This window comes from Capricornis sumatraensis, chromosome 3, assembly GCF_032405125.1.
Source record: "Capricornis sumatraensis isolate serow.1 chromosome 3, serow.2, whole genome shotgun sequence".
NCBI lineage: Eukaryota > Metazoa > Chordata > Mammalia > Artiodactyla > Bovidae > Capricornis > Capricornis sumatraensis.
In genome coordinates, this window is record NC_091071.1 from 178,237,461 (window position 1) to 178,251,018 (window position 13,558).

The 13,558-nt window shown below is 56.6% G+C and overlaps 1 protein-coding gene across 2 annotated transcripts in view; it reads right to left on the reverse strand.

Annotated features, from left to right (window-relative positions):
- The window catches only part of PAX7 (paired box 7), a 108,176-nt gene that overhangs the window by 26,754 nt on the left and 67,864 nt on the right, over positions 1-13,558 (reverse strand). For both annotated transcript variants that reach the window (XM_068968331.1, XM_068968330.1), the window contains exons 6-7: positions 12,409-12,574; positions 10,978-11,180 (exon numbers count right to left, since the gene is read on the reverse strand). In XM_068968331.1, the coding sequence (XP_068824432.1) occupies positions 10,978-11,180; positions 12,409-12,574 (369 nt within the window). The remainder of the gene's footprint in view (positions 1-10,977; positions 11,181-12,408; positions 12,575-13,558) is intronic.

A 13,558-nucleotide genomic window follows, 5' to 3' on the forward strand; every position in this document is an offset into this window, starting at 1 on the left:
TGCCCCCAAAATTGAGTTATTACTATTATTACTGAATATTTATCTAGTGACACTTGGCTGACAAGGGTCTGCATAGTCAGTCAAAGCTAAGGCTTTTTCCAGTAGTCATGTATGGATGTGAGAGTTGGACCATAAAGAAGGCTGAGTGCTAAAGGATTGATGCTTTTGAACTGTGATGTTGGAGAAGACTCTTGAGAGTCCCTTGGACTGCAAGGAGATCAAACCAGTCCATCCTAAAGGAAATTAGCCCTGAATATTTATTGGAAGGACTGATGCTGAAGCTCCAGTACTTTGGCCACCTGATGTGAAGAGCCGACTCACTGGAAAAGACCCTGTTGCTAGGAAAGATTGAAGGCAGGAGGAGAAGGGGGCAGCAGAGGATGAGATGGTTGGATGGCATCACCGACTCAATGGACATGAGTTTGAGCAAACTCTGGGAGATGGTGAAGGACAGGGAGGCCTGGCGTGCTGCAGTCCATGGGGTCGCAAAGAGTCGGACACGACAGTGGCGGAACAACGTTTGTCTAGTAATACAGGTACTTTTAATGCCCTGATAAACTGTGATAAATGTACAAGGAAAGCACAACTAACCCAGCATGAGGGGTGAGGAAAGGCTCCTGGAAGGGGCCAGGTCCCAAACAGTAAGTAGGAGTGGGTTTGAGATGATGACAGGGTTGTGGAGGAGACCCGGGCAGGGGATGTACCAGGTACAGAGTCTTGGAGGCAGGAGAAGTCTGGCTCTCTGGGGACCCTCAGAGTCTTCCCTGCCTTTCCTGTCTGGGGACTTGCCTGGCCTCCGAGGTCCGGTATTGTCCTGCCATCTCAGAGTTCTCCTACAGCCAGGGACCCCAGGGATGGACCGGCCCAGTCCTGAGTCTGTGTGCTGTATTCGTTGCTAATCTCTCTTACTGTCTTCCCTCTTCGGCTGGGACGGTCTGGTTCAGCACACTCCCCGTGCTAATCAGAAAGAAGGACCGATTCCTCTCTTTGCATTCTTCTACCATGCCAGGCAGGTCTGGTTGGCTGAACCCCTGGCCTGGTGGGAAGCCCGCCAGCCTCAGCCGGGGCCCCAGAAGGTTGGGGAGGGCAGGGAGGAAGCACAGGCTGGAGAGAAGGGCTGGCCCCTACCCGGAGCCCAGGACTGGGGCTCGTGAGCTCCTTTTACAAAGAACTCCCGGGAATCACAGACTCTGCGCAGGAAGGATGGTTCCTAACTAGTGGGTGGCCCACCGCATTCACGGCACAGATAGGGAAACTGAGGCCCAGGGGGGCGAGGCGTCCACCAAGGTCACACAGTGAGTCAGAAGTAAAGTCCAGAGGGAACTCAGATTGGCCACTTTCCAGCCAGTGACCAGCCTGGGCTGGGCTGAGCCAGGCCTCCGGTCCCAGAAAAGAATGGCTAATTCAATTTCTTTCTTTTTTTTTCCTTTTCCATTATGGTTTGTGACCGGATATTGAATATAGTTCCCTGTGCTCTGCGTGGGACCATGCTGTTTATCCGTTCTATGTATAATGGTTTGCTAATCCCAAACTCCCAATCCACCGCCCACCCCGCACCCCATTTCTAATCAGGGCAGGGAGACGCAGAGAGGGACACACTGCCACTTAGTGAGCTCCTCCCCTGCGCCAGGCACGGCACCAGGCATGCCACACGAACCATCTCACGTATTTCTTGAAATCCTACCGGGTGACTAGTATTGGCCCCATCTTCCGGATGAGGAGACTGAGGCGCAGAGAGCTCATGTAACTTGCCTGTGGTCACACAGCGAGTACGTACAGACAACCTGGGACCCAAAGCCTGGTCTGTATGGTCATCTCACTGAGCCGGTGATGTGTCTGAATTAGACACTGTTTCAGCATTTGCCATATTAGTTGCTGCGTATTGGAAAAGACCCTGATGCTGGGAAAGATTGAGGGCGGGAGGAGAAGGGGACGACAGAGGATGAGATGGTTGGATGGCATCACCAACTCAATGGACATGAGTTTGAGTAAACTCCAGGAGTTGGTGATGGACGGGGGGCCTGGTGTGCTGCAGTCCATGGGGTCTCGGAGAGTCAGACACGACTGCGCGACTGAACTGAACGGTCCAGTCTGCACCAGCCTCCTACTCCTTCACTGATTTTCCTCTGAGCAAATGCTGCAGTTACCCCTTTGAGAAGCCTCCTCCAAGAAGCCTGCTTTGACCATGCCCTCCCTTTTCTGAACTCCTTTGCTCTTGCTATCAGATCTGACCAGAAATCCCGCTCAACTGTCAATAACTCATTCTCTCATTGTTCTTTGGTGAGTCTCGCCCAGAATAGACTTGGGAAGAGCAGAAACAGCCGTGTATATTTCTTTTCTGCGCCTCCCTATACTTTGTGTTGGGCTTCCCAGGTGGTGCCAGTGGTAAAGAACCTGCCTGCCCATGCTAGGCAATATGAGAGTCATGGGTTCGATCCCTGAGTCGGGAAGATCCCCTGGAGGAGGGCATGGCAACCTGCTCCAGTATTCTTGCCCGGAGAATCCCATGGACAGAGGAGCCTGGCGGGCTACAGTCCACAGGTACGCAAAGAGTCAGACACGACTGGAGTGGCTTCACGCACACGTGCATACTCTGAGTTAATAGCAGGTGGTAAACACATGGATGAAGGGCATTGCATGCAATGACGTCCAGACTAGCTCACCAGCTGCCTCGAAAGCCTTGGGCACAGACCAAGCTGCGTGCAGTGTGGCCTGCAGTGCGCCGGGGGGCTCACCAGCACTTGTTGGAGGCTCACTGCGGACCAGATACCAGATTCTGTGTGTCACCAGGATGGACCGTCACACACACACTATGAAGACCATGGTCCCTCCGTCCAGTGGTGTATGGAAACATCTAGACCTCCCCTTCCCTGCTTGATGACACCAGGCCCACGGGGAGGGGCAGAGGCCAGCTCCCACCTATACCTCCTCAAGGAGGGAGGTCTTGATTGCTACGGATGTATGGTGGACCAAAAAAAAGAGAGAGAGAGAGAATCGGAGCATCTGTGGGGGGCAGCCCTGAACCCGCGGCTCTCGTCCAGACTCAGGGAGGCAGGTTCAAGATCCTGTCTTCCCAGAATCCCATTCAGTCCTCTAAGAATGGAGAGAAGCCCAGTGTGTGCGTGCTAAGTCGCTTCAGTCGTGTCCGACTCTTTGCAACCCCATGGACTGTAGCCCACCAGCCTCCTCTGTCCATGGGATTCTCCAGGCCAGAATACGGGAGTGGGCTGCCATGCCCTCCTCCAGGGGATCTTCCCGACTCAGGGATGGAACCTGTGGCTCCTGCACTGCACGCAGACTCTTTACCACTGAGCCACAGGGGAAGCCCAAGGGGTGCCCTCCATGCTAAAAAGACCCCAAAGTCGCCAGGAAGCCAGGCAATAAACCAGGCCCTCCAGTTCCTAGCAGGACTTGCCCATAGGCATGGCCTGCTCCCATCACTAGTGTTCAGGAAAGTTCCCCATCCAGGTCTCGCCCGTCTGTCCCCCACCATCCCCCGTCCCCTTCACCCAGGAAGAAGGGGTGAGAAAAGCAGAGACATAAACACGGGTCTGTTTTCACAGGAGATGAGGGCCTCTCCCTGTGGGCTGGCGCTGGGCTCTGACTGACGTGAGCAGGTGGCTGTGTCTGGCGAGCAGCCTCCAGGGGGGAAATAACTGAGCCTTTCCCACTGAGGTAGGTTAACCGTGGACAAAGGGAAGCTGGGTGTGAGAGCAGGATCTTGGCAGGGTCTGCCCCCCTGGGGGCTGGGAGGGCTGAGGATGTCTGGGACCCCAAGGCTGACTCTCTGAGCACGCAGCTCATCCTTGTCCTGTGCTGGGAGTCAGGCGGAAGGGGCACTGGGCTGCAGGGAGGCCTGATTAGCTGAGTGGACACTCCCCACTGCCCCCAGTTGGTACCCCCATCAGGGCTATGACTAGGGCTGGCAGATCTGTGACTGGTTGGGGGCGGGGGGTCTGGGAGCTGGGCTGTTACTGACTCAGTGAAAGCCAGTTGGGGAGGGCAGATACTGCAAAACGGCATTTGCTTTAGCTCCAGGAAAATCTGGCCACAGACTCTCGGTCATTTTCCACAAGCTCACCGCTGACCCTACGCCATCACCCCTGGTCATCGTGAGAAATGGGTGTGTGAGTGGGTGGCTGGGGTGACTCAGATAGCTTTCCCCTAATCCTGGGGAAAATCAGCGTCCTTCCAACCGGGGTGGGTCACTCCTTCCATCCCAGCTCATCCTTTCCCGGGGCCCGAGGGCGGAAGGGGACAGATGGCCTTTCCTGTGCTCTCCACTCCCTGCACCCTGGCGTCCTCCCTTCCCAAGACTGGAAACCAACTCAGGCATTTTCCAGTACTGAGGGGAAGGGGGGAAAAGTCAGAACAGATGGAATGCCAGTACAACAGAGTTGGGAGGTGGGTGGAGAGCTCATTAGGCGCCTGCCGTAAGGCAGCCCGCTCCAGTGTTCTTGCCTGGGAAATCCCATGGACAGAGGAGCCTGGTGGGCTACAGTCCGTGGGGTTGCAAGAGTCAGACACAACTTAGCAACTAAACCACCACCACCACCACTTGCCAGGCACTGTACTCAGATTCTCCTTTAGTCTTCACAGCAGCCCCGGAAAGGTAAGCATCATCACCACAATTTTCAGATGATGAAAGGAGGCCCAGAGAGGTTAAGCCAGTGACCCAGGGCCACACAGCAACTTGGAAAGAGGCAGAACCAGAACTCCAACTTGGCTGCTCCCTGGCGGAGGCTGTGCAGTTTCTCTTGCCCCAGGCTTCCCGAGAGAGACCTCCCGGGACAGGGAGAGCCTGGGAGAGACCCTGAGAAGGCGAAGGGAAGGAAGCTGGAGGCAGAGGAGCTGCTGGGAAGGGAGGAGAGGGAAGGGCGGGGCAGGGCCCAGAGGAGCGCTCACTCGGCTGGGGTTAAAGCCCCATGTTCCTACAACCCGCTAAGCCGGAGAAATGAATTCTGATCCCTCCAAAACCCAACCTTGGAAAATGTGCGAGAGAAGGGTCTCCTTTCAGGGGAGCGGGAAATCCTTCACACCTCCTCCCGACGCCCCGGTAATGCCAGGATGTCCCCAATCTGCTTTGAGGAATGGAGAGATTAAGAATAATAAAAAAATTGCAATAAAATATGTGTGAAGGAGGGGGTAATTGTGGACAAACGCAGCATTCAAATTCATTTTTCAGCTCTTTTACACACCATTTCAATCTTATTTTCTGCTTGTTAATGAGATCTTGTTGCCTGGGCTAGGCAAAACCTTCCAATATCAGGACGTAATTGCACATAATTTTCTCTCCTACCAGTGATTTGCATCAGTTTTTTAAAAATTCTGGGCTATTTAACACCCCACGATCCCCCTCCCCATCATCCTGCCTACAAATCTCCTACTCCCTCCTCCTTCCCCGTTCCTGGTCCAGCAAGACTCATTTTAAATGCTTATTATAGACGCAGTGTCGCCAATAAAGGAGAGAAAAAAAACACACACACAGAGAGGAAGTGAGGGGGAGAAAAAGGCGAAAGGGAGTTTCCAGTGGCCACTGCGTGAGGGGCCCAGGCTCAGGGGTAAGATCAGGCTTGACCTTATCCAGCCGAGGGCGAGGGGCAGGTGAGATGCGTGGGCCAGGCGCACCTGCTGAGTCCCATCGCCACCACTCGCCTGCTCTGTGACCTTCAGCAAGTCACTTCACCTCTCTGAGCCTGTCTTCCCAAGTCCCAGGGGGCTGGAGTCACTTCCCAGAAGCAAAGGGCTGATAAGGGCCATGGGATCCGTCCATGATCAGCTGATGGATTGTCCTTCCTTGCTGGATCAGGTCCCCTGGAGGCCTCAGTGCATGCCAGAAGGGTCGCAGTGGAGAGGCATTCAGGAGACCCCACAATAAAGAACTGGAAGGCTCTGAGCTTTGTCCCCACTGATCCAGGGAGGAGGAGCTGGGCTTTTTGAAGACGTAGACCATGAACCTGGCCATGGCATTAACTGCCACTGTGGCCTCAAAACGCACTTTCCCCACGTGGATCACAGGACCAACCCTCCGCGGCAGACACGAGAGAACAGCACAGTGGGCTCTGGAGCCAGGCCAGTCGAATCCCGGCTCTGCCACCTTTCCAGAACCTACCAAGGGGCTGGCAGGTGGCAGGGGCCTAATTAACGTCTGCCAGACGGGCGGACGGACGGATCAAAGTTGAAAGTTAGTTGCTCAGTCATGTCTGACTCTTTGTGACCCCGTGGACTGTAGCCCGCCAGGCTCCTCTGTCCATGGGATTTCCCAGGCCAGGATACTGGAGTGGGTTGTCATGCCCTCCTCCAGGGATCTTCCCGACCCAGGGATGGAACCCGGGTCTCCTGCACGGCAGGCAGGCTCCTTACTGTCTGAGCCGCCAGGACAGTGCTGCATAGCTCCTTTTCCTCAGCTGTAAACAGAGGTCGCCAAGCCTGGCTGGACGAAGCTGGCCCAACCTTTCGCTCATCCACGGCTGGCCCACGGTAAGCACTCGCTCCACGGAAGCCGTCAGCATATCTCTTACAGGAGATACGGTGATCACGACCAACCGTGTGATTGACTTCACACTTAGAGACTACTTTCCATTTTTCATTAGTTCCGTGGGGGGGAGACCGTAAATATGTAAATCCTTTCGCAGGTTCCTCCACGTTAAGCTCCAGAGAGGAGCCAAAGGGGATGACGCCCGGGGCGGCGTGATGGAGCAGGCAGAGGCGTGGTGGCAGAAACGCCTGCTTCCCAGGAAGGCGCCCACGGCGGGGGGCCACGGGCCCGGGGTTCCAGCTCTGCCGCCACCCCGACGCTGGGATCTGGGCGATTTTCTCCCCCTCTCTGGGCCTCAGTTTCCACTTCTGACTCGGATGAGAAGCTGCCTCTAAGAAAGCCTGGAGGAGAAGGCAGCCCCAGCTGCGGGCTGCTCCCCCGGAACACGGTGGCACAGGCCCCGCAGAAGCCCTGGGACAGGCGGCCTGCCCATGTGACCATGAGGGCCTCCAGCCCTCGTGACCCTCGAACCAGCAGATCCTTGCTCCTGATTCTTTGCTCAGAAGCTCAGATAGGTCAGCGCTGATTATGAGTCCGTGGCCTGTCTCCCCCGTCACACTGGGAGCTCTCCAAGGCACAGCTGTGGGTGCTTCCACCATCAGACTGGGGCGTCCACAGACAAGGGCTCCTCTTCCGTCAGACTCTGGGATCTGAGCACAGAGCCCCCGAGTCACTCCTCAGGGCGGGGGCTGTGTCTCCCTCATCGCGCTGGGGGATCCAAGGAGCCGAGCGGCCCCTCTCTCTCCACCTGTCACCCTTGAAAGTGTGCCCCGCTCACGACTCCAGCGCAAGGGCTGGTACGAACTGCTCCATCTGCAGGAATCGCATCACCCAAAGGGGTGTCACCGAAGGGTCCTTTGGTCCTAAGTTCTCCTCAGCTGATTTCTAAGAGCTGCTTCCAAGCAAAGCCGGGCCCGTTCACCTGCTGCCTCCCTAATGCTGCCAGGCTGGGCTCTGGGGGTGAGTGAGGGCCTGGGCCCCGAGGGAACCAAGCCTCAGGGTCATCTACACCTCTCAGGAGGCTGCTGCCCGTATGACTCAGCTCCGTCTATTGGCCCCTAACCTGAGGTCCCAGCCTCAGTGTTCTCATCCACAACATGGGCTGAAGGAGCTTTTCTGTCCTCTGAGCTGGAAGGACCGTCTTCCCGAGATGGTTTCCCCTCACTGCCCGTCAGTCTCTCAAAAAGAAGGCAAGGGTGTGCGTTTCTGCGAGGCAGGAGGGCATGTGGGTGGGTCAATCTCAGGCTCTACAAATGAGAGCGGGACCCAGGCTCCGTCCCTTGGCGGAGAACCCTTGGGCCCACCCGTCCCAGGACCACACAGATAAGCTGGAAGCGTGAAGACGCTCAGACAGGGGAGGACGTGCATGGAGAATCAGAGCTCAGAAAAGCCGAGAACGTCCACCTAGGACCCTGAAACAGCCCCTCGCACCTTCAGGAAGCATTTGCAGCGTGACCCCAGGGGGTCCACACCTGGAAGCCACCCGGCCTGCCCTGACGTGTGTCTGCCCCGCCTGCAGCCCCTGTGCTGCCCTCCAGCAGCTGCTCACCTCCTGGCCCCCTCTGCCCCTGTCAGACCCCCTGTCTGTCTTCACACCTTTGATGGGAACCTCCGGACGGGTCTCCAAAGTTCCCTCGATCCATCACGCCCCACACGACGGTCCACCCTGAGGGGTGGGGCGGAAGCTGGGGCCTCCCATATGACTGTCCACCCTGAGGGGTGGGCGGAAGGTGGGGCCTCTCAGAGGAGGGCAGGGGTGCGGCCAGCTTTGGTCTGACTGCCCAGAGCAGCGGGTCAGGCTCTCCCCTTCCCTCCTCCTACCCCCCGCCTGACGTGTCTGGGCCCAGACAGCACCTGGAACCTCCTTACCCTTTAATCTCAGTGCTGAACCATGCTCCCCAAGCTAGGGGCCCCTTAATTTGCTAGTCTTTCCTCTGCCCTGTGACGAAAGTGCTGCTTTCAGGGCTAAAGCTCAGCCCACAATGAGACAGGGGCCTGAGGAGAGCAGCGGAGGGGAGCCAGGTGCCCTGGACGCGTGGGTCCAGCCCAGCCAGCGTGTCCTGTGCCCCCTCTGTGAGGGGCGCTGGAGGGCCCACTCAGACTCCGCTCCCCTCTTCAGATTTCCTCTGATTTGTTTTGCATCACGAGGCTGGGCCCGGGCCCCATTCTCGGGTATGGACGTCCTGGGTCTCTGCAGTTATATCCCTACCCGGCCGGCTGCTGATCCCGTTGTGTCTAAACCTGGCTCTGGAAGGTTAGCTTGGCCAGTTAGTCCCTGGCACCAACGAGATGGAGGTGGTGGCCTTGAACCCCAAAGAGGACAGGTAGGCTCCACTGGAAAACATTCTGGTGGCAGTCTGCATCAGCCCCCCAAGTGGGGCCCGAGAGCCTTGGAGCTTCACCCCGGGGAGCTCTGTCTTCAGCTGCTTCCGTTCACTGGGCACTCACAAGTGTGCGCTAGACCTGGGCCAGGAGCTTTATCTAGGTCTCCTCAGTCAGCCTTCCCAACCCTATGAGGTGTGAGCTGGCATCACCCCCACTTCATGGATAAGAAACCTAACCTGTAGAGCGGGGAAGGGACCCTGCGTGTGTGCTCTCTACCCGTCCGCTTTCCTGTCCACGGAATGGGGTGATGCTAGCTCCTACCACACGCACAGGATGGAGCTGAATGCATGCTCAGTCGCTCCCGACTCTGCCACTCCATGGCCTGTAGTTCGCCAGGCTCCTCTGTCCATGGGATCACCCCAGCAAGAACACTGGAGCTGCCAGGGGGTCTTCCTGACTCAGGGATTGAACCCATGTCTCCAGTGGCTCTCCCACTGCCTGGTGGAATCTTTACCACTGAGTCATCTGGGAAGCCCCAGTAAGCCCTCAATGGCACACATTAACTGCGGCGAATAGGAAAATCCCCCAAACACGCAGAAAATTAAAGGGCATTAAGCAAGGGAAATATTTTACACCAACGGTGGCTCATTTTTTCTATTCGGGCCAGATAATAAATGTTTTAGGCTTTGCCAGGCCATGTGATCTCTTTGGAAACCACTCAACTCTGCCTTCACCCTAGCACAAAAGCAGCCATAAATATGTAAATGAATGGACATGGCTGTGTTCCAATAAAACTTTATTTACAAAATCACGTAGTTGGAAGGAAGTAACTTGCGGGGATGCAGCTGACCTCTTTGGTCCCATTTTTCCCTTTACGTACCAGATTTCTCATATTACTATATCGTCCTGGCAATGGTTGTGGGGGCAGGGAGGCAGAGAACTAATGTTTATTTGACTCCTATTTTATGCCAGCTCTGTGCTGAGTGCTTTGACCTGTTAGCATGTGAAGGCAGAGAAGGTCCTTCTTAGGAGGTTAGCAACTCTTTATTTAATCACTCTTGTTTAATGGGGGATACCCCAAAGCTCAAAGATGCTCACTAGCATAACTCCCTGAACAGTGGGGCTGGGATCCCACCCCCGCTCCAAGCCTCACCTGTTCTTACAGCTGTTCAGGTAAGTTTGCATCACACGTATTCTCACCACAGACACAAGAGAGGTGTCTCAGAAGGAGGGAGGCAGGGTAAAATGAGTCTTGGATTTAATTCTTTCCCTGTGGATGTCTGAGAGCCTGTCATAGCAACAAACATGAACTCAACAGTTCTTCCAGTTCGCTCTGATTTCAAGCATCACTGAGTCCTGCTCCCCAGGCTCACCAATAACCACATCAGCTCCAGCTTGTCTTTCCGCCTTCATCTAAAGATGGTCCCACCACCCCTAACAGCTCCATCAGGCATGGAGTGACTTAACCAGCAGCCAATCACATGTGAGGGAACAGAGTTCCAAGACCCAATGGGAGCAGAGTTCCCGGGCTAGAATCATGCCTCCGCCCAACATCCCCGCCCGACTGATTCTCTCCACCAGGAGGTGGTGGTCTTGCCTTTCACTCGCTAGTCACTCCTGGTGACCAAAGGTGGGAGATGGAGCCCAGGATGGAATCTAAGAAGGACTACTGCTTCTAGAACAAAGCCGCAACCACAGTTCGTATCCCCTAGGAAATAGCGCAAGGCTTCCATCAGTGCGCTGAAAACGCCGACTGTTACGGTCTGCACAGTCAGGAAGCAGGCGATGGGCCAGATTAACAAGCTCTGGGTGGTGAGAAGTATGGAAACCTGTGACGGAAACCTTTTCTCTGCAACTGCCCACTGGGTCACCGGACTTGCAGATGACAAACCCGGGGTGAAAGGCTCACAGAACGACAAGTGAAGGTGGGAGAAGCCCACCCCCACCCAGCCTCCCACGCACACCCTCTCGAGTTGACCAACAGCCAGCGGTGTGGCGGAGACCAGAGACTTCTTCCCCAAGAGGGAGCCACCTGCGTCCCCCTGAACCCTCGCTGGATGGGCTGGCAAGCCTCTGGCCCCTGGGACCCTGGACAGAGAGGCGGGGCCCCCTACCTGAGGTGACAGGCCGTTGCTGACGGGGTTCATGTGGTTGGAGGCGGCCGCCGGGTTCATGAAGCTGTCGGAGTAGCTGGAGAAGCCGTGGCGGGCTCCGTAGGCAGAGCTGGTGTCCGCGGCTGCGGCCGCCGCGGCCAGGCCCCCCTGGTGCATGGTAGACGGCGGGAGCGGCTGGGGCCGGTGCACGGTGCTGCCCCCGTCTGCAGAGAGAGCCAGCAAAGGGCTGAGCCAGCAGCCTGGCCCCAGAGGGTGAAGCGGGGCAGGCACCTCCCGTCTGGAAGGCAGGTCCCCAGCCCCCTTCTCTGGACCTCCATCCAGCAGAGGTGGGTGGGGGGGAGGGGGCTGCCTTCTCTCACTACTGGGGATGGAACACCCGGCTTCTGAGCAGGACACCAGGAACTGGCAGGTCTCGACTGATAACCGAGCAACATTCCAGACAACTTCTCCACACCTACTGCACACCAGCCCTGTTCTCAGTGATTGGCACATAGTAGGTGCTCAATAAACCTTATCTGGGCTAAAACTCAGATCTCATTGAGGACTCTGTCAGTCTGTTTGGGGCTGTTGGATAACGTTTGGTGAGCACCAAAATCACCAGTGCTTTCACAAACCCCATCCAAGGGTATGAAGCAAGAGTGATTCCCATTTTACAGATGAAGAAACTGAGGCTCAGTGGGATCAGGGCCCACCCTGCGCAAGGCGATGTGGCTAGGGAGCAGGGGCCAGGGTTTGAATCGCCACTCTGTTCCTAGCCTCTGGGCTGCTCTTCTCTGTCACAGCCTTGCCACGTGGTCTTCCAGCAGATGGGACCTCCACCGTGGGCGACGGTTCAGTTTCTCATCAGGAATCACAAAGAGGCCTCTCTCCCCAGCTTCTAGAACTCCAGCCTGCCTGTCCTCTAGGAGGAAGCCACGAGGCTCCTCCATGAGACAGAAGTCAAGCAGTGGGTTCCTGCTGTGTGCTAGCGGGGTGGAGTGGAGGGAGCAGGCAGAAGGCAGACAGCGGGGCATGGGCCAGGGAGGAGGGGTGCTACCCTTCTCTACCTACAGGGCCCACCACCGTCTCTTCCGAAATTTAGTAAGATCCAAGAGATTCATGTGACTTTTATAGTTTGAGAAGCTCTGTTAAACGTGCGCATGGAGGCGACCTTGCTTCTCTTCACCTGGATGCAGAGGCAAGAGGTTCAAGGGCAGGACACCATCTCTTTTATCTTCACTGTCCACATCAAAGCAGACAAACACGGTCATTAAAGAGCAAGAAAAACAAATAACCTCTCTCCCCTCCTTCCGCCAAAGAAAACAATTTTTATTCCTTCTTTGTTGAGGAGGGAAGGAGTGGGTGAGGGCAGGGTGGGGAGCTAAGCGGGGGATGAAGGGGCGGGGCGGGTGAGGGGCATGGCCGAGATGCCAGGATGCAGCTGAGACTCACCTTGGGAGATGGTAGTGGTGGGGTAGGTGGAGTCCGGTAGCTGGTAGGGGGGCAGCGTGGGCATGCCAGTGGGCGGGAAGCCACCTGGCAGAAGGTGGTTGAACGCTGCCAGCTGGTTGGCTCCTGCCTGCTTACGCCAGCGGGCACGGCGGTTGCTGAACCAGACCTGGGGGACGGAGAGCCGAGCGTTGAGCCCTCAGCCTGGTTTCCGGCAAGGCGCTGAGGCACAGCTAGAACCGGGCCCCTGCGCCATCACCCTGCGTCCAGCCAGTGTCCTCCTCCAAGGAGAGCCCCACCTTGCTGCAGCTCAGGACAGTTTGCGAAGCACGTTCATGGGTAGGATCCCATTCTGTCCTCATGACCTCACTACCCAGGGACAAAGTCGTTGTTATGACCCCCATTTTACAGATGGGCAAACTGGGCCCCAGAGGGGGGGAGGGGGCTTGCCCACGTGACAGGGTGGCCCGAGCGACTCTCAGCCCAGTGCTCTTTCCATGCAGCTGCTCCTGCCCTGAAGGAGTCAGTGGATGACCATCCTTGTTCATCCATGTTGCACACGCCTCATCTCCTCCAGGAAGCCCCCAAGGAGGAGGCCACACATCCAGAACCCACCTGAATGAGACCCACCTGCCAGACTCGGATGCAAAAGCTAGTTCTGCGTCTGGAGCCTGAGGCCCTGCTTGGCTCACGCTGCACAGGCCCCCTGAGTTAGGAAAGCCCACCACCCCCACGCCCACCCCCAAACATAGGGACTCACTGATACCCTAAGATCTCCGAGTCTCCCTTTCCTCCGAGCCCTGTGCTCGCACTCCCTACATCCGTCCATACGCAGACCCATGAGGCCCTCCCTAGTCCCACTGACCCAGGGGGAAACTGAGGCTCACAGAGGTGGAATCACTTGCCCACAGCCACATGGCTAGTCTGTGAGGTCCAAAGTTCAGTCAGTCTGACTTTCTAGAACCCTCTTGTCTGGATTTGCAGCAAGTTCCCTGGGATAGGCCAGAGAAATATGAGACCGAGTGTACAAATCGGGGCTCCTGAGGGCTGGTGCTTCTCCACCTTTGGACTTTGCACACGCTGTTCCCTCCATCTCAAACACTCTTCCCAGTGCTGGCTCCTTGGCCTGCAGGGCTCGCAGAAACGCCTCCTC